Raw genomic sequence first — 19,752 nt, forward strand, 5'->3', positions numbered from 1 at the left:
GTTTTTTTTTTTTTTTTTTAATCTTAATCCCGTTTATCCCCTTTAGGCTACTTTCACACTTGCGGCAGAGTGATCCGGCAAGCACTTCCGTCGCAGGAACTGCCTGCCGGATCCGGCAAAACGTATGCCAACTGATGGCATTAGTAAGATCTTAATGCCTGATCAGTCCGAAAAATGCATTGAAATGCCAGATCCGTCTTTCCGGTGTCATCCGGCAAAACGGATCCGGGATTTTTTTTTTCCACCTTTTTTTCGGTCTGTGCATTCCGGTATTTTGAATGACTGATCTGGCACTAATACATTCCTATGGAAAAAAATTCAGGCAAGTCAGTTTTTTTTGCCGGAGATAAAACCGTAGCATGCTGCGGTTTTATCTTTTGCCCCGATCAGTCAAAATGACTGAACTGAAGACATCCTGAACGGATTACTCTCCATTCAGAATGCATGGGGACATACCTGATCAGTTCTTTTCCGGCATTGAGCCCTTTTGACGGAACTCAGTGCCGGAAAAGAAAAACGCTAGTGTGAAAGTACTCTTAATTTGTAGATTTCAACTGGAATCCGTATTTTATGTTTAGTGTCAACACTGTATTACAATATATCAGTGCTACCACTTTTTTGTCTTCTCCCTCACACAGAGACCAGAAAGGCTTCACTGCTGTTCCCACCACTCAGAAGTATGTCACCCTCTTAAGGGTCCTTACAGAGAACGGTTTAATAGAAGGTAACACCAGCGCCTTACATGCATTATCTTGTGTGGTAAAAGTATCTTGGCATCAAAATAACAAAAAAACAGACTTACAGTTAATGGTATATCATGCCCCAGAAAGTGCTTGAACGTTTTACATACAAATTTGCATGTGAATTCACCCAGAGCCGCTTGGCCAGTGCAGGCCATTAGTTTTAATGGCTTGGCAGGCTTGTCATTTACATTTGCACAGCTCAGTGGCTTTTGCATTTCTGTAGCGCTTCTTTTTTTTTCTTTCTTTTTTTTTTTTTATTAGCTTTGCTGTTTGGATTGAGTTTGAAGATCATGACTTATGGCATAAATTGCGTATGTGCCCAGACTAATGGCTTGCTTTGTGCTTAAGGAGGTCTGATGGCTGAACAGGAACCTAAAACTGCAACCTTCCTGGAAAGGGACAGTGGCCCCTGTAATGCCTGTGCGCGCGGCTGTATAGAGACCTACATATGTGTAGATGTCATTTATGTGTGTGTGTATATGTATATGTATATGTGTATATATATATATATATATATATATATATATATATATATATATATATATATATATATATATATATATATATATATATAAAATTTACATTATGATAGCTTTTTATTTTGTCATTATTAAAGGGGTTTGTCCACAAGAAACATTTATCGCCTAACCACAGGATATGTTTGCAGCTAGCCCCCCCCCCCAATCACGAGAAGGGGGGTCCTGTGTCCCCTGTTGGAATTGAACAGCGGTAACACGTGCACACTACAGCTCAAGTCAAAGGACTGATAGCCGACCACCGCACCAGTCAAACAGAGGACAGGGACCCCGATAAAGAGGAGCGAATTAATTTGTACGAACCGATACTCTTCTCTAGACGCCTGTTGTCTGTGGGGGTCACAAAGGTTGGACAAATCATATACTTATATGTGGACAGAATTGCGCTTCACTAGGCTGATAAAACTTGCTGACAAGCCTTGTGGACATTTTAGGTTTGAACCAACTTTCCCAAAACTGTCTCAGCGATTCGAAATTAGAAAATAAGCTGTCTTTTCAGAAACGGCGCCTCTTCTCCGTGGGCCAGTCCAGTATTACAGCTGTTCTGTTCGCTTAAATAGAGCTGAACTGCAATAGCGGACGTGGCCTGTGTAAGAGTGGTGCTGTTTCTGGTAGGACAGTAGACCCTCCTTTAAAGAGGACCTTTCATCGGTCCAAACATTGTGAACGAAGTATCATGACATGTAGAGCGGCGCCCAGGGACGTCACTGCACTTACTATTATCCCTGGGCGCCGCTCCGTTCTCCCGTTATGTCCTCTGGTATGTTCGGGGACTTAGTTATAGTAGGCGGAGTCTGCCCTTGTTCTGCTGGGCGTCTCCTTCTCCTAGGCTGTAGCGCTGGCCAATCGCAGCGCAGAGCTCACAGCCTGGGAGGTTTTTTTTTCTCCCAGGCTGTGAGCTCTGCGCTGCGATTGGCCAGCGCTACAGCCTAGGAGAAGGAGACGCCCAGCAGAACAAGGGCAGACTCCGCCTACTATAACCAAGTCCCCTAAGTCTCCGCCTACTATAACCAAGTCCCCGAACATACCGGAGGACATAACGGGAGAACGGAGCGGCGTCCAGGGATAATAGTAGGTGCAGTGAGATCCCTGGGCGCCGCTGTATATGTCAGGATACTTAGTTCACAATGTTTGGACCGATGAAAGGTCCTCTTTAAGTAGCCTATGTGTGTTCTTTATTTTAAAAGGCTTTTTCCAGGATTTTATAACAGATGACCTATCGTCTTGTGAGCGCTGAGACTTTCTCGCAGCTTACCAAGCACAGCACCTTTAATTGTATAGCGACTGGTGTCACATTCTGCCCCATTCACTTAAATGGAGCTGAGCTGCGCCTAGGCCAAGTGACCGATGAACAATGTTGTCGCCACAGCGCCAGTTCCTTCTCAAACAGCTGATCAGCGGGGGCCCTGGTGTCAGACCCCCACCGATCAGATACTGATGACCAATCCAGAGAATAGGGGTATTCCCATCTCAGACAATGGAGGCATAGGATATGCCCCCATTGTCTGATAGGTGCGGGTCCCACCGCTGGGACTTACAACGAGAACAAAGCAGGGAGCGCTGTGGCTGGTGGACCCCGGCATGCGCGGACCCCGCTCCCATTCATTTCTTTGGGGCAGACGGCAATAGCCGAGCCATCTCTTGTCTATTTTCGGCAGTCTCATAGAAATGAATGGAGGTCGGCTGCACCCTCCGTTCATTTCCCCGCTCCGTTCTCATTGTAGGTACGGGTCCCAGCGGTGGGACCTGCACCTATCAGACAATGGGGGCATGTCCTAGTGATATCCCCCCATTGTCTGAGAAGGCAAAACCCCTTTAACTGTTCGTGTTTTATTTTTTTTACTTTATTGAAAATGTACTCGTGGATACTTGGCCAGGGAGCCGAGCATTGCCCTTCATTCAGTTGGTGACCATATTAACATTTTGAATTAAGAAGCCGGCGGGGCATCCTTCGCTTCCCATAACGGCGAGCTATTTTATTTACATAAGGTCGATTGCGTTTAAATATGTGAAGATTTACAGGCACATTCCAATTTTCAAAGAGGCATCGCGAAGACGGCGCACTCGCTCATTACACATCTCATCAGCTGCTCTGCAATATGGCCCTCGGTAGAAACATTACGTGCTTGGCCAGGCCGCTGGAAGTAAATTTAGCTTTAAGCTTCCCTTTATTGTTTAAAATATGTACCAGCGTAGGGAGATGTGCAGAATCAATGAGCCAATGCACTGAATATAAATAAAGCAGAAGTAACTCGCTCGCCTCTAGCCCCGCGCAGGACGGCCACTGGTGAGGAATCCACATTTTCTACGCTTTATTTGCAGAGTGTAATTATTTTCTCGACTGTTGCTTTTCCCTCCACCACTTCCGAAAAAACAGCATTAAACTGCTTTAACCCCATAGGTGTCATGTTGTCAGGGTTAAAATTGTAATCATCATTCCCCCCCGGGCATTTTTTTATGAGAGATGACTTATCGTGACCTTGGCTTGTTCCTCCCCCCCCTAAAGTTCCCTTCCTTGAGGTTTGTTAAAGCATATTGGAGAAGTTGTTGGATCTTTTTGTTTTGTCATCGTCTTTTTGCCAACTACGTCTGCAGCCTTAGATAGGGAGAGTGTTTGTAGCCATTGACACTTGTATGCCCACAGCAGCACAGAGGGTTTCTGTTCATCAGTGCACATCATGACATATTTAGGTCTCGTTATTTAGATAGAAAGGTGTAGATTAATGGGAGTTTTTACTGGTTTGTCGCCTACATTGTCCTAAATTAGATAGGGTTGGGCTTTTTTGGTAGCCCTTGAGAATTGAATGTTCACTGCAGGGTGTGTGTAGGTGGATGGAGGGATCGGGAGGGGATGGTGGGAATTAAGAGGGGGGATCTGGGGTTGATGGAGGGGAAGAAGGGGTGGATGGAAGGAAATAAGTGGGAGGGTTGAAGGAAATAAGTGGGGTGTGGATGAAGGTAAATAAGAAGGGAGGTGGGGTGTGAATGGAGGGAAGTGGGGGGTTGGAGGGAAATAAGAGGGTATTTGGGTGGGTAGTGGATCGAGGGAAATAAGTAGGGGGGGTGGATGGACGGAAATAATAAGGGGGGTCTGGGATGGATGGAGGTAAGTATGTGGGGGGTGGATAAGGAGAATTAAGTGGGGGTTTGATGGAAGGAAATAAGTGGGGGAGGGGGTGAGGAAATAAATGGGAGGTGGATGGAGGGAAATAAGTGAGGAGATGGGCGTGAATGCAGGGAAGTAAGTGGGGGGTGGAAGGAAGGAAATAAGCGGATCCGTCCTCCATTGACTTTCAATAGTGTTCAAGACGGATCCGTCTTGGCTATGTTACAGATAATACAAACTGATTCATTCTGAACGGATACAGACGGCTGTGTTATCTGAACGGATCTGCACAAAACGCGAGTGTGAAAGTATCCTTAGATGTATTTCTTCTATTTTATACCTTGTTCTGTTAAAGGTAATTGCGATGCAGAACTCCAGGTGACCTGCATAGACATAGTTACGGTTGCCTACCGGTAGCCACTAGGGGGAGCTTAGTGCATATTATACAATAAACTCCTAAGCTCCGCCTAGTGGTGGCTGCGCCCCCTATACATGGGAACCACAGCCCTGCGTATATAATATGAAATGTTTTACCACCAAATGTTGCCCCCCAAAAAATCACATGGTGGGAAATAATTAGAGTTTTACTTTGTTATTGGATTTCTGCTTATAAGAATGCAAATAGCTAGAAAGCCTGGATTCTTCCCATATAATGGCTATGGTATGCTGGCACGGTTCCATCGCAAGCTCGCCCGGTGAATGTAGGACAAGTTCGCATAGAGCATGTGGTCTATAGAATGTCACATGTGATTAGTGTCAGAGATTGCCACCATTCCTCCTGGTCGGGAAATGCATAGATATGTAAATGTAGCACGGCGGTCGCGTCAATACATTGGCGGTGTAATGGAGCATGAAGCTGTGAGGAGAATCTGGGGCTCGTTCACACTGCCCCACCACCACCAAAGTTTGCAGTACGTCTCAGACATACGCATGATGTTTATTCTCATCCATCAGAACTGGGTATTTAAAAAAAAAATAATTTAACTGTGTTCATAGAAAGCGATTTTATTATTTTTTTTTTTTTATAGTTTTGGGCTGTTTTCCTCTTTCAGTTCGTCAGTGATAATACATTGTCTTTCTGTATCAGTCAGCACAAATAACTCCCCTATGTACACAGGCAATCCATTGTCGGTTTACTCCCGCCGTGAGGGGAAGATGTTATCTGCAAGGTAATCCTCGTGATAATAGGAGATACAGAATTAGGATGACAGCTTTATTGATCTTTTGATAGATCTAGATAAAGATGCCCACAGAAGAGCATTGCATCGATTAGACTTCACATCCGCGTGGAGCCTTTGTTGCAGTTTCCGGCATGTGCCAGATTTGGGAATTCCAGTATTTTGGCGGGACTGAATACTGGAAGTTAAACGCCAATCTGTGAACCTAGCCTTAGTGAAATTTGTATTACATTAATTAGGTCACTGTGTCTGACTGCAATCATGGCCTAATTGAAAAAGTCATTTGAGTCTGTCGACGCTGTTAGGCTACTTTCACATTTGCGGCACAGCTCTCCCCCATTGACTATAATGGGGTCCGATGGAGATCCAGCCACTACCCACCAAATATAACGGGATTCAGCTGGACAAAAAATGCTGCGCACAACGGTTTTTATCCAGCCTATTCCTAGCTTTCTGTGCCGGGACAGCCTGTCGGAGAACCGTGCTGCAAATGTGAAAGTAACCTTAAAGGGGAGTCTTTCACCTAATCTGAGCGTTTTAGACCGCTCACATCAGGTTATAGACTCTTTGACCCTCATTACAGTCGTACCTTTATGGGCAGAGGAACAGATTTTCATATTGCGCATGCGCCGGCCAACTAAAGGCAGCCGGCCCGCCGTTCTCTAGTGACGCTCGTGACTTTCGCCGGCATATTGCTGCTCCTGCCCGTGCTCCCCGTAGGTTTACTAACTCCTGGCATAGCACATGGGTACCCTGTAACCCTGTACCATGCCAGGATTAGCTGAGCAGAGCGGGCTCCTGCTTCTTCCTGCTCCGCTAAGAGAACTGCATGTCAGCACTTAGCTTAGCGAAGCAGGCAGAAGCAGGAGCCCGCTCCGGTCAGCTAATCCTGGCATGGTACAGGGTACCCATGTGCTATGCCAGGAGTTAGGTAACCTCGGAGGGCGTTACGGGCAGTAGTAGCAATGTGCGTTCCTGCCCGTACTCCCTGCACTGCTGCGGCCCCATTAATAAATTTCACACTCCGTACACCGCTGAGCTGTCAGCGGTGTACAGAGAACGGAGTTTTCAGCGCACAGGGAATGGTGCGCTCTAGGGAGGGCAAACACTGAGAAAAATACTAAATTAATAAAGTATATTGGGAAAAGGTTTAGTTACTGTTCAAAAGTCTAAACGGAGAAAGTTAAAGAGCCAGGACAGGAAGTAAAATACACGGAGAGACTTTTAAAAAAATGATATCCAGAATGTTAAATAAAACATTCACATATAGGGTAATAAGTGATTAGGTTTTTTGTTTTTTTTAAAGTGTCCCTGTAGGTATATTAAAAAGATTCTTAATTTTTCTTCACAGTAAAACTGTTTTTGAAATTCATCAGGAACCTGTTGTTAGCTTTGGACAGACCCTAGTTTTTAGAAAGGTCCCTTGACAATAAGCTAATGAAAAAGTCCCCCCCCCCCCCCCCCCCCCCCCAACTGCTGGAGTGATCAGCTGTAATCTGTGGGGAAACTAGGTAGTAGGTGTTGTCTTCCTGCATCGCCACCACAGGTGAAATGAAGCATTACACTGTGTCCATTCATCAATAGGTTATCGGTGTAATATAGGACATTCTTTAAAACCAAGAGATCATTATCCTGAACACAGGATCCTCCCTCTATTAATTCTATAATAGGTGGATGAAAAAATAGACCAACCAACATAACTGTATGCCTATCTCTCTCTCTATACTACATCCTATCTGTCTGTCTATCCCATATCTGTCTATCTCACATTTATCTATTTCATATTTATCCTATTGCTCATAGTACTTTTATTTTTATTTTTATAAATATACTTAATACCTTGAGTTTCCCTTTAAGATTTTGTTAAGAGAACTTACCACATCTGTTTTAGTGTATTCCACATGAAATTAATAGCAGAGCATCTTCTCCTAGAACTAGTTCCTCTGTTATTCCTGCTTGGAAATGTTTGAATAAATTGACACCTGTTCCCTTGGTCCATAGGGTGCATCAATAGGGGTATTCTCATGCAATGCCCACACTTGTGTTAAATCCATATCACATGCATATGAATGCGGTTTCTGCAGCTCCGTTCACATGCATAGGACAATTGACACTCTGCGGTAAGCAGCCTGCCAGTTACTTACGGAGGAAAATACAAGGATTAGCCCCTATTGAATGACGACGGGGCTAATATTCGTGTGCATCCACGCCAATGCAGGTTGCAAATCCGCAGCATAAAATCTGAAGTTTTATTCTGTTGTGTGAACATGGCTTTACACAGTCTGACGGTGTCGGTGCATAGAGACACTGCCATTGACGAGGAGAATTGTACTGTCCAATTTTCAATCTATTCAAACATTTTCAGGAGGAATAGCAGAGGAGCAGTTTAAAATTCACTGTTCTAATGAAAGATACTTTGGTATAGTTATTTTAAAAGAAACGTTTTCCAAAACGGGGAGGGAGGGCTCCAATTGCTGTTTGGGCCCAGTGCGATTAAAGGGGTTGTCTCACTTCAGTAAGTGGGATTTATCATGTAAAAAAAGTTAATACAAGGCACTTACTAATGTATTGTGATTGTCCATATTGCCTCCTTTGGCTGGATTCATTTTTCCATCCCATTATACACTGCTCGTTTCCATGGTTACGACCACCCTGCAGTCCAGCAGCGGCGTCCGTGCTTGCACACTATAGGAAAAGGCGCCTATGCGTTCTCCCATGGTCCCAGCCACCAGAGAGGCCTGCGCTTTTTCCTATAATGTTCAAGCACGACCTCTGCTTTTGGATTCCAGGGTGGTCGTAACCATGGAAACAAGCAGTGTATAATGTGATGGAAAAATGAATCCAGCCAGCAAAGGAGGCAATATGGACAATCACAATACATTAGTAAGTGCCTTGTATTAACTTCTCTACATGATAAATGCCATGTGCTGAACTGAGACATCCCCTTTAAGCACAATGCACGCAAAGTTAGGGGGTGGGCTGCAATTTTGGGTGTTTTCCAAAAGAAAAAGTCTGAGTTGCCACTGGCTAATCCGTCCCCACATCACGGGTGCTGCACTGATAAGGGATGATGTCCATATGCTTATTATACGTCCCTCCTAACCTTTTGAGTGCTCTGACGTTGGATCAAGCCAATGTCATCCACGTAACCGGAAGAAATAAGCGGCAACTACGACCTTGAGAGGAAGAATTGCGCCTGTTTGTGCTCCGTGCACCCCCCCCCCCCTTGCATCTCTCATGTAAATTGGTCAAAACATTTGCGTGCGCGATAATTAAGAAACAAGGCGCGACGTAAATCCCCTTTACTTATCCCACACACCAAAATGTTTATTTCTGCCTCCCTAATGAGGCTTAATGAGCCTAATGTTTTAACATGCAGTCTGCTGGAAAGCTTTCATTGGCTCTGCTTGTCTAATTAGTATCGACACAGCAAACAGACCCTATCGGTATCAGGCCATTAGTTTGGCTGTATATACACTGTAAATACATCTTTATTATCTGGCCTCCTGACAAGCCATCTGCTGAAGAAACAATGCCGCGATTTAGCAGATGTTGGCACTGAACGATAAAAGCATCCATTTAGTGAGATCGCGCCGCCATAGGGCAGACAGGACAGGGTTACACGGTGAAAGTGGGCACGCGGCTCCTATCTGTAATTTGTAGTCACAGTTGCGGGGAAATGATAAAACCATGCTATTGTGGATTTATAATTGTAGTCTCGTTTAGAAATGCAAGTAGTAATTAACTTGAAATCGGCATTATACACCAGAATTTGCATTTCCTGCTGGGTTGGAAATGCTGTTTTAATAACAGTTTGTTTTCACTCCATGAAATTACCTAAGGGTCCTTTTGTGTCGCTCCATTGTAGACGCGATTAACATTCTGAAGGAGATGCAAGAAAAAGATGTTCCCATGAACGAGGCCGCCACCGATTACTACTTCCACGTCCTCAACAACATGGCCTTGAAAGGTGACGCCCAGGCTCTCAACCTCTTCCACGAGTACAGCGTGATGATGGGCCTGATCAACCCCAACGGCAGGATGTGCGCCCCGCTGGTGATGGTGCATCTGAAAAAGTAAGTGCTGGTTGGGGCTCATTCAGATGTGTAGAAGGGACAGCACCCGGACTAAACACTAACCCAGTGTAGTCAATGGGTCAATGCCATTGTGCAATTTTTCCTTAAGGGTGATCGGTCCATGTAGAGAATTTCACAGCCTGCGCCATTTAGGTCAGATTTTTCTGCAAAACTCGACCTTCTGCTTAATCGTCATGGTGATCGGGCAGGCATCGGATCGCTGTAAAAGCCGATGCCGGCAGATTAACCGCTTCTATGCCACAATCAGCGCTGACCGCAGCATAGAAGGTGCATGCTCCGGGTGAGGGAGCCAATCGGGTTCCTGCACTGCTGTGGCGGGGACCTGATGTGTTACAAGGCAGCCTGATGCCATGCACAAGCTGCCCAATGCCTTGCACGGCATTGGAACCTGCCTTCTACGGGTGCCCAGGCGATCCAGCCCCAGGCTCGTCTCCTAGGCAACCTGTTAGTGTATTACTCAGTGTAATCCACTAACAGGCAATGCATTACAATACATATGTATTGTAATGCATTGCAGAGGGGATAAGACCCTCAAAAGGTGAAGTCCCAGAGTGGGACAGAAATAAAGTAAAAAAAAAAAAAAGCAGAAAACGACCCTTTCCCCTGATTTTAGAAGAAAAAAAAATTTTGAAAAAATACACACTTAAGTATCGCCGCATCCATAACGACCGGCACTAGGTATATCACATGATCCACCTGGTCCGATAAACACCATAAAAAATGGTGCCAATAAAACCGTCACCTTATCCTGCAAAAAATGAGCCCCTACATAAGAAAATCGCTCAAAAAAAAAAAAAAATAGAGCTCTCAGAACATGGAGACATTAAAAAATCATTTTTTTTGTTTCAAATATGCTATCATTGTGTTAAAGTGAAATAAAAAAAGTATACATATTAGGTATCGCCTCGTCCGTAACAACCAGCTCTATAAAAATATCACATGACCTAACCCTTCAGCTGAACACCGTAAAAAATTTTTTTTTAAATAAAAACAGTGCCAAAAAAGCCATTTTTTTGTCACCTAATATCACATAAAGTGCAACACCAAGTGATCAAAAAGGCATATGCCCCCCCCCCCAAAATAATACCAATCAAACCGTCACCTCATCCCACAAAAAATGAGACCCTACCTAGGACAATCGGTCAAAAAATAAAAAAGCTATGGCTCTCAGACTATGGAGACACTAAAACATAATTTTTTTTTGTTTCAAAAATGCTATTATTGTGTAAAACTTAAATAAATAAGAAAGTATACATATTGGGTATTGCCATGTCCGTAAGGACCTGCTCTATAAAAATAAACTGTGCCAAAACAACCAATTTTTTGGTCTCTTTGCCCCATAAAGTGAAATAATGAACAAAAAATCATATGTACCCAATAAAAACTTTAACTCTTCCTGCAAAAAATGAGCCCCTGCATAAGACGATCAGCAGAAAAATAAAAAAAATAAGGCGTTCAGAAAATGGAGACTCAAACATTTTTTTTGTGTAAAACTGAAACAAAGAAAGTAGACATATTTGATATCATTGTGTGCGTAACAACCTGCTCTAAAAAAAATAGCACATAATCTACCCTGTCAGATGAATGTTGTAAAAAATTTAAACTGTGCCATAGCTGCCATTTTTTTGTTACCTTGCCCCACAAAAAACGTAATATAGAGCAATTAAAAAATCATATGTACCCCAAAATAGTACCAATAAAACTGGCACCATATCCCCAATTTCCAAAAAGGGGTAATTTTTTGGGAGTTTCTACTCTAGAGGTGCATCAGGGGGGCTTCAAATGGGACATGGCATCTAAAAACCAGTCCAGCAAAATCCAAAAACCATACAGCAGTTTACTACCACATGTGGGGTGTTTCTGTAAACCGCAGAATCAGGGCAATAAATATTACGTTTTGTTTGGCTGTTAACACTTGCTGTGTTAAAGAAAAAAATGGATTAAAATGGAAAATCTGCCAATTCTTGTGGAACACCTAAAGGGTTAGCAAAGTTTTGTAAAATCAGTTTTGAGTAACTTATCTATATTATATATATTAGTGTTATGATATTAACGACCAAATTGTGATGACTAGATGGCTGAGTCAGTGCATCTCCAAACTGCTGGTCTGGTGGGGTGTCCCTGGTAAGCAGTGGTTAGTACCTACTAAACTGACCCATGGAAGGACAGTTGGTAAAGCGGCATTAGTGCCCAAGCTTCATTTATGGCTTTGGGGAGTGAAGGCTAGCCCATCTGGTCCAATTGCTAAAAAAAAGGTCCTGCTGGCTGTGATAGGAGTCAGGGCACACAGTGCATCATAGCTTGCTGAGGGTGCTGCATAGCACGGAGCCCGGGCCTAGTGCCCATGCTAACCCCTGTCCACTGCCGTAAGCCCATGGTATGGAAACATGAGCGTCAGAACTGGACTTCGGAGCACTGGAAGAAGGTGGTCTGGTCTGATGAATCACATTTTCTTTTACATCGTGTGATTAGCTGGGTACACGTGACGTGGGTCACTTACGTGAGGAAGAGATGGCATCAGAATGCGCTATATGAAGAAGAGGAGCCGACAGTGTGTTGCTCCGGGCAGTGTTCTGCTGGGAAACCTTGGATCCTGCCATTCACATGTACCACCTACCTAAACACTGTACAGACAAGTACACCCCTTCATGGTAACAGTATTCTCTAATGGCAGTGGCCTCTTTCAGCAGGATAATGCTCCTGGCACACTGCAAAAATTAAAAAGCGAACAAAAAGTGTACCCTAAAATGATACCAATAAAAACTCCAACTCTTCCTACAAAAATTAAGCCCTCACACTGCTCTGTAAAAAAAAAAATAGAAAAGTTATGGGTCTTAGGAAGCGTTGATGCAAAAATATTTTCTTTTTAAAAAAGGTTTTTTATTGTGCAAAAGTAGTAAAACGTAAAAAAAAACTATATGTATTTGGTAACGCTGTAATTGCACCGACCCGGAGAATAAAGTTATCTTGTTATTTATGCTATAAAATGAAAGCCGCAAAATGTATAAGAACTGTGGCAGTGTTGCTGTTTTTTTCTCATCTCCCTCCCAGTGAGTGAATAAAAGCTAATCAGTAAGTTGTGTTTACCCGTAAATGATACTATTAAAAACTACAACTTGTCCCTCCAACAACAAGCCCCATAAGGCTACATCAATAGAAAAAACATTACAGTTCTTGGAAGGTGAAGATAAAAAAAAAAAAATACAAATAATTGCTTGGTTATTAAGGCCTAAAACATGATCAATTGATCAATTGGTCACTAAGGGGTTAAGGAATATGACGAAGAGTTCCAGGTGTTCACCTTCAAATTCTCCAGATCCCAATCCGATGGAGTATCTGTGGGATGTGCTGGATAAACACATCCGCTCCTTGGAGGCTGAAACGCACAACTTTTAGGATCTACTGCGATTGTCTTGGACCAGATTCCACAGGACCTGCCTCGATGGCTCAGAAATGTTTTAACGGCAGGAGGGGGACTTACTTAGTATTAGGGTTCATGCACACGACTGTATGTATTTTGCAGTCCGCAAAACATGGATCCTCAAAAAAATATATCCGTGTTGGATCCGTTTTTTTGCTGATCTGTTGTAACAATGCCTGTCCTTGTCCGCAAAACGGACAAGAATAGGGCAAGTTATATTTTTTTGCGGAATGGACATACGGAAACTGAATGCACATGGAGTCATTTTGGGTTCTTTGCGGACCCATTGAAATAAAAGAATTGTTCCGCATACGGACCTGTAAAAAAACGAAACTGAAAAAAATATCTAGTCGTGTGCATGAGCCCTTAGGCAGATGGTTTTAACATTATAGCTAGTGTATAGATGTGTCCACCCTTCAGCTCTAATTTGCTTAACACTTAGGATACCGGAGGTTTTCTCGTTTTTGCGTTTTCATTTTTCTTCCCTATCTTCCTTGAGCCATAATAAGCTGTATGAGGTTTTTTTTTTTCCGGGACAAGTTGTACTTTCTAATGCAATCATTTAATATGGCAAAAACCCAATTCCTCCACCGTTCTATGGGTTTTCTGCCCACGGCGTTCCATTTGCAGCAAAACTCGCCTGTGTCCTTCATTCTCTGGGTCATTACGATTACAACAATACCACATATTTATAGGTTTTTATGTCTAAATTTACCGTATTAGAAAAACCTTTTTAGATTTTAATAATATGGACATTTTCGGGAACGGTGATGCCCATGATGTTTATATATTTTTTAAATTATTTATGTATTTTTTTTATTCTACGGTGATTTAAACTTTTATATTTTTTCAAGTTTTTATATATTTCTTTACAGTTTTTTTTTTTTTTTTTTGTTTTTACTTTTTTATGATTTTTGAAGCTTGTTTTTTACATCCATTGTTTGAACAAGAATTGCTCATTTCTTATGTTGGCCTGCCACCTGTTGGCCCAAATAAGAAATGCAGCTTCAATGCCCTGGGTCTCTTCAGAGAGAATTTATGCTTTAATTAGGGGTGGGCCCTTAACTTTGTTTGGGCTATATATAGGTTTCTCTCCAGAGAGACCCAGCACATTGAAATCAATTACCGGCATCCTCATTGGCCGCAGAGGATGCCGGTAAGAAGCCCGGAAGTGCAAGGTTCCGGATTTTTCACCCTTTAGATGTTGTGATCTCAATTGATCATGGCATCTAAAGGCTTTAAAGGGGTTGTCCAAGTTATATTTATTGATGACCTATCCTCAGGATAGCGAAAAATTATGTTTAGAGCAGCACTTCTGTACCTTCTTGACTCCATTCAGGAGGTATGCATCAGCCAGTCTTGGGCCCCCGATCCACAGCAGCCCACCAATAGATATTCAGTTAATCGATGACGGCAGCATTATTCTCCATTAATTCCTTATTGTTGGTTTATCAATGATATACGTACAAAACAGACCCATAAAAACAGCAACGTTTCGACTACTGCGTAGTCTTTATCAGTATCAGATCAGCGGGGGTCCGACACCAGGCACCCCCGCCGATCAGCTGTTTCAAGAGAAGGCGCGCGCCGTGCCAGCGCTGCCTCCTCTTCACTGTTTACCTTCTAGCCGTTGCATCTGCAGCGGTGAGCAGGTGTAATTACACCCAAGCTGTCCCATTCATTTCAATGGTACGGATTGCTATATAGGAGTAATCCGTACCATTGAAATGAATGGGACGGCTTGGGTGTAATTACAGCTGCTCACCGCTGCAGATGCAACGGCTAGGAGGTAAACGGTGAAGAGGAGGCAGCGCTGGCACGGCGAGTGCCTTCACTTCAAACAGCTGATCAGCGGGGGTGCCGGGTGTCGGACCCCCGCCGATCTGATATTGATGACCTATCCTGAGGATAGGTCGTCAATAAATATAACTTGGACAATCCCTTTAATGACCGAAATCGGCATTATTGCCGGTTGTGGTCATTAGCCGCGGGTCTCTGCTGTTTGAAACAGCGGAGACCCACCGTCCATGACGCCAGCTGCACGCGCGAGCCGGCGCCATGTTTGCACTTTACTCCATATCAGCAGTGAAGGGGTTAAGGTCTCCCACACAATATCACAACATGCTGGCAAAACCCTTGAGAGGCTGCAATGTACAACACAACCACTGGGTGGCATCACTAGATGCATATGAGAGACATCTTGTGACATAATATCACAGAATGGTATTGTTTTAAAAAGCTGGATATCTAGTGGCATGCATATCAGGAGATGTCCAGCCAAGAGGAAAAGTAAGGAAGGACACGTGTGTGTGTGTGTGTGTGTGTGTGTGTATGTATATAGATCCAGAAAAAGAGCGGCACTCCGGTAGATAAAAGCAAGTGAAACCTTTTATTCACCCAGGTGGTGCAACGTTTCGGCTCCAAACATGAGCCTTTTACGTGCACCCGAACCTTTCCTCTTTAGCCAGTGCCGCCATTTTTTCATAACTATAACTATATATATATATATATCTGTGTGTGTGTATGTATGTCCACTAAAAGAATCCACACAGTCGCATTTACAATCGCGAAATTTGGCACACAAGTACATCAGGTGTCCAGGAAGGTTTTAGACCAGGTCTCGGCTCTCTAGGACGTACCGTTCCTAAGATATTCCCGAAAAATGCATTAGCCAATAGAAGCTTGGACGCATGACCCTTATCAGCCAATAGAAGCTCGCAGGCCGTTAGCCTCCACACATACAGTTTTACGCCATTTTTCTTCACTGCTGTAGGAGAGCTTTAAAGGGTTTCTATCACTTGGTATCACATATTTAGGTGTCAGACACTAGCGATCCGCTAGTGTCTGCTCTAACAAACCATCCTAATATGATAGGTTTTGGGGCGGCCGTTTCGCTAAAATAAGAACTTATATCTATATGCTAATGAGCCTCTAGGTGCTATGGGGGCGTCATTAGCATCTAGAGGCTCCGTCTACCTTCATAAACTGCCGCCGCCCAGCGCGTCCCTCCAGCCCGCCCATCTCCTGCTGAATGCGATCCTCCCCGTGCGCGTCTCTGTTCGGCGCATGCGCAGTGAATGTCTGACCGCTTCCCTGCACAGACATCTCCACTGTGCCTGTTCCTCGGAGCACTATGATGTCATCGGCGCAGGCGCAGTGGAGATGTCTGAGCAGGGAAGCGGTCAGACATTCACTGTGCATGCGCCGAACAGAGACGCGCACGGGGAGGATCGCATTCAGCAGGAGATGGACGGGCTGGAGGGACGCGCAGGGCGGCGGCAGTTTATGAAGGTAGACGGAGCCTCTAGGTGCTAATGACGCCCCCATAGCACCTAGAGGCTCATTAGCATATAGATATAAGTTCTTATTTTAGCGAAACGGCTGCCCCAAAACCTATTATATTAGGATGGTTTGTTAGAGCAGACACTAGCAGATCGCTAGTGTCTGACAGCTAAATATGTCAAACGAAGTGATAGAAACCCTTTAAAGGAAATCTGTCACCAGGATAATTGCTATTGAAGTAAAGCCATGGCCTAATAGCACTTAGTACCTTATTTCCAGATGTGCCCTTTGGATTTTCAGAGGATAAAAACATCTATTGCTGGAACAGTTTATTTGGTATGCAAATGAGCCAGTAAGGTGCCCAGAGGGGCGTCACTCTTGGAGGAAGGAGCCCAGACACGCCCCTTGCCACAATGTGTCCACCCTCGAAAGACTAACTTCAAACCTCCGCCCCCAGGTCCTGCTAACCCACGCCCCTGATCCGGTTAGGTCACGCCCCCTCCCACACAGCCTACAGGAATTGAAAAAATAAAGTAAAAAATCAACTTCTGGCAGCTGCAGGGGTGGGAGGGACGGTGACTTTCTCCCTGCAGCTCACACTCAGATAGCACAGTGCTGCTGTCTGAGAGTGAGCTGTTCAAAAGGACATCCTTGTGTCTGTACAGGCCCTGCGCCAGATGGAGGACAGGGATTCTGACTGCCGGACTGTCTGGCCTAAAACTGGACCTCTGTCCACCCTAGGGGCAGGCTGCTGTGGAGGTCACAGTTGAGGGGATGGTCCGCTATGGAGGTCAGTGTTAAGGGGCAGATTGCTGTAAAGGTCACTGTTAACGGTGCTGGCCTCTGTGGAGGTCACTGTCAAGGGGGTGGTGTGCTGTGAAACTCGCTGTTAAAGGGGAAGGCTGCTGTAAAGGTCAAAGTTAAGGGGGTGGGCTGCTGTGGAGGTCCAATATTAAGGGATCGGGCACTGTGGGGGCAGTCAGTGTTAAGGGGTGGGGGGCTGTAGATGTCACTGTTATAGTGGATAGTGTTGATATGTTTTAACAACACACAAACATTCAATGAAATAGATGAAATATACCCGAGCGAAGCCTCTGTATCACCTATACTGGTATTTTATGTAGTAAGCAAATGCTGCAATATCCAGGGCAACTTTATTGTTACCATTAGGACTTTAGCGCTGGAGACGGAGGACAAAGACGAATGTACTCGCTCTCCCTTGCGGGATAAGACAGCGATAAGATGGTTCCTCGTCAAGGATCGCTGAGTCGTAATTAAGTTACATTCATGGCTATTGGTTTTTGAAGGATGATTGGTAAATGACTGGCTTGATGTGTTTTGTACGGATAGTGTTTGATAGGCTGATTTTTTTTTTTTTATCCAATTTTTTTTTCTTCCCTCCTCTGTCAGAAAATCCTGTTGAGTCTGATAATGTAAATGTGGCATTTCTTATGCCGAACAAAAGAGCAAGGAAATGAGCTATCTTGTCTAATCATTCAGTTGTTTAACACAGACTTCCAGTGTAGGCTTAATTGGCTGGAAAGCACTTGACATGTGAAGTTAGAGCTGCTCGAAATGCGTGTTTGAGTAAATTTTAAAATAAGTGACAGCTAAATTGTACCTAGGGAAATTACAAAGCCTTCAACACAGTTAATTTTTTTTTTTTTTTTGGGTGAGGATTAGTTGTGGTGAGGATTTCATCACTAGTCTCCTTGCAGTGGCCAGTTTGGGTTAACCGTTTCCTGCCTGGAGACATTTTTTTTAATCTTTTTAATTTTCAAAGGGTTACCTGTTCAGAAAGAAATGCCCGTCAGTTCGTATTCTTGTTTTTCACCAAGTGCCGACATCTGCTGCAGATTAAAGCTGGAAGGATTTGGGGGGGGAGGGGGGTGGAGTTTTATTTTATTTTTTTGTTTTTTTTTTATTCTGCAGTCCTCGCTTGTAATTCCCCTTTCTCTCCTCCTCTAGTGGTTTTCAGGTTTGAGAGCTTTTCAATCAGCAAAGCCCTTAGGTAAATTGCCACTTAGCTTAAGCCTTGTGCGTGACACTGCAGCACTCCACCGTAATATCAATCAATATTATGCATTTGCCACGTTACATCCCCCTCCCCTCCATTAAAGTTATAGAGTGCATGTTCCTGTGTGCACACAAGTAGTGATTAAAAAATGGGGCTTGTGTGTGTTTTAACCCGACGACTCAGACACACGTGTGTGCGCGCGTGGGGAGTAAATCAGGAGCCATCCACATATTTGTATTGCAGGAATGTTACATTGATCAATGTCGGCCGTTCCCACTGATCTTGGTGGGATCGGGCGACAATTTTATGTGTATGTTGACCGTCCCCCGTCAGAAGATTTGAGCGGAGGGTATCTCGGCAAGCCTAAGGGCGCATTCACAGGACTGTGCCGCGTTTTGCGATCCGCAAAACACCGATGCCGCCCGCGTGCGGACGGCCCATTATAGATATGCCTATTCTTGTCCCCGATTGTGGACAAGCATAGGACATGCTCTATATTTTTTGCGGAACAGAACACTGTGTGCCGTCCACATTTTTTGCGGCCCCATTGAAATGAATGAACAGTCATGTGAATGAGCCCTAAGCCTTTGATTCCACAGACGTTAACCCATTGTCAGAGATGTTTAGCAGCGGTATGTTCCTCTCTCCTCACTGAAATCAACATGAATGCATGTTTGAATTCCGTGAAGATGGCCCCAGGTTAAATAGTATGCTCCCTGGAGGTCTGACCGACGGTACCCCCAATGATCATGACAATAGGGGTCCCTGAGCTTCCTGTCTGAATGGAGTGGTGGCGTTAGTATGGTCAGGCGTCCGGCTTCCTGTCCGTTACAGGGCCTGGGTGTGCTCCTTTTCTGAGGCTTCTCTCACCCCAGTCAGTCACTAGAGCTGGTGGACATGTCACTGTGACTTACTGAGGGTGATAGAAGCACCTTCAGGTCTTCACGTTTTTTGTTTTTTTTCCCCCTTTCTATTTTTGTACCCAAGTTGGAGCGTGACCTGCAATGTCATCCTTTTTGAGTTGAGGTGTATGTGTGTCTACCACTCCGTTCACGTCTATGGGACTTCCAGAGATTACTAAACTCTTTACTCAGTGGTCCCACAGAAGTGAATTGATCGAGTGATCATGCGCAGTGCGCACCACCACTTGATTCATACAGGGATTTTTTGGCCCCTGATTCTCTTCATCAGTGGGGTTCCCAGCAGTCGGACCCCTAGGAATCATGCATCATGGATAGGTGATAAATGTTAGAAAACCTCAGATGAGAAGCATATCTTCTCCAGTAAGTCAAAAGTATAAAGAAAAAATTGTCTAATATTCTACACTAGCTCTCTGCTCTAGAGGTGACCCCAGCATTTCTCCACATAGTCA

General features: G+C 44.2%; 1 protein-coding gene across 1 annotated transcript in view; it reads left to right on the forward strand.

Annotated features, from left to right (window-relative positions):
• LRPPRC (leucine rich pentatricopeptide repeat containing) overlaps positions 1–19,752 on the forward strand; it is a 184,599-nt gene that overhangs the window by 87,751 nt on the left and 77,096 nt on the right. Inside the window, exons 22-23 of the mRNA XM_040430335.1 lie at positions 639–724; positions 9,432–9,639. Of these exons, the coding sequence (XP_040286269.1) occupies positions 639–724; positions 9,432–9,639 (294 nt within the window). The remainder of the gene's footprint in view (positions 1–638; positions 725–9,431; positions 9,640–19,752) is intronic.

Source organism: Bufo bufo, chromosome 4, assembly GCF_905171765.1.
Source record: "Bufo bufo chromosome 4, aBufBuf1.1, whole genome shotgun sequence".
NCBI classification, from domain to species: Eukaryota; Metazoa; Chordata; class Amphibia; order Anura; family Bufonidae; genus Bufo; species Bufo bufo.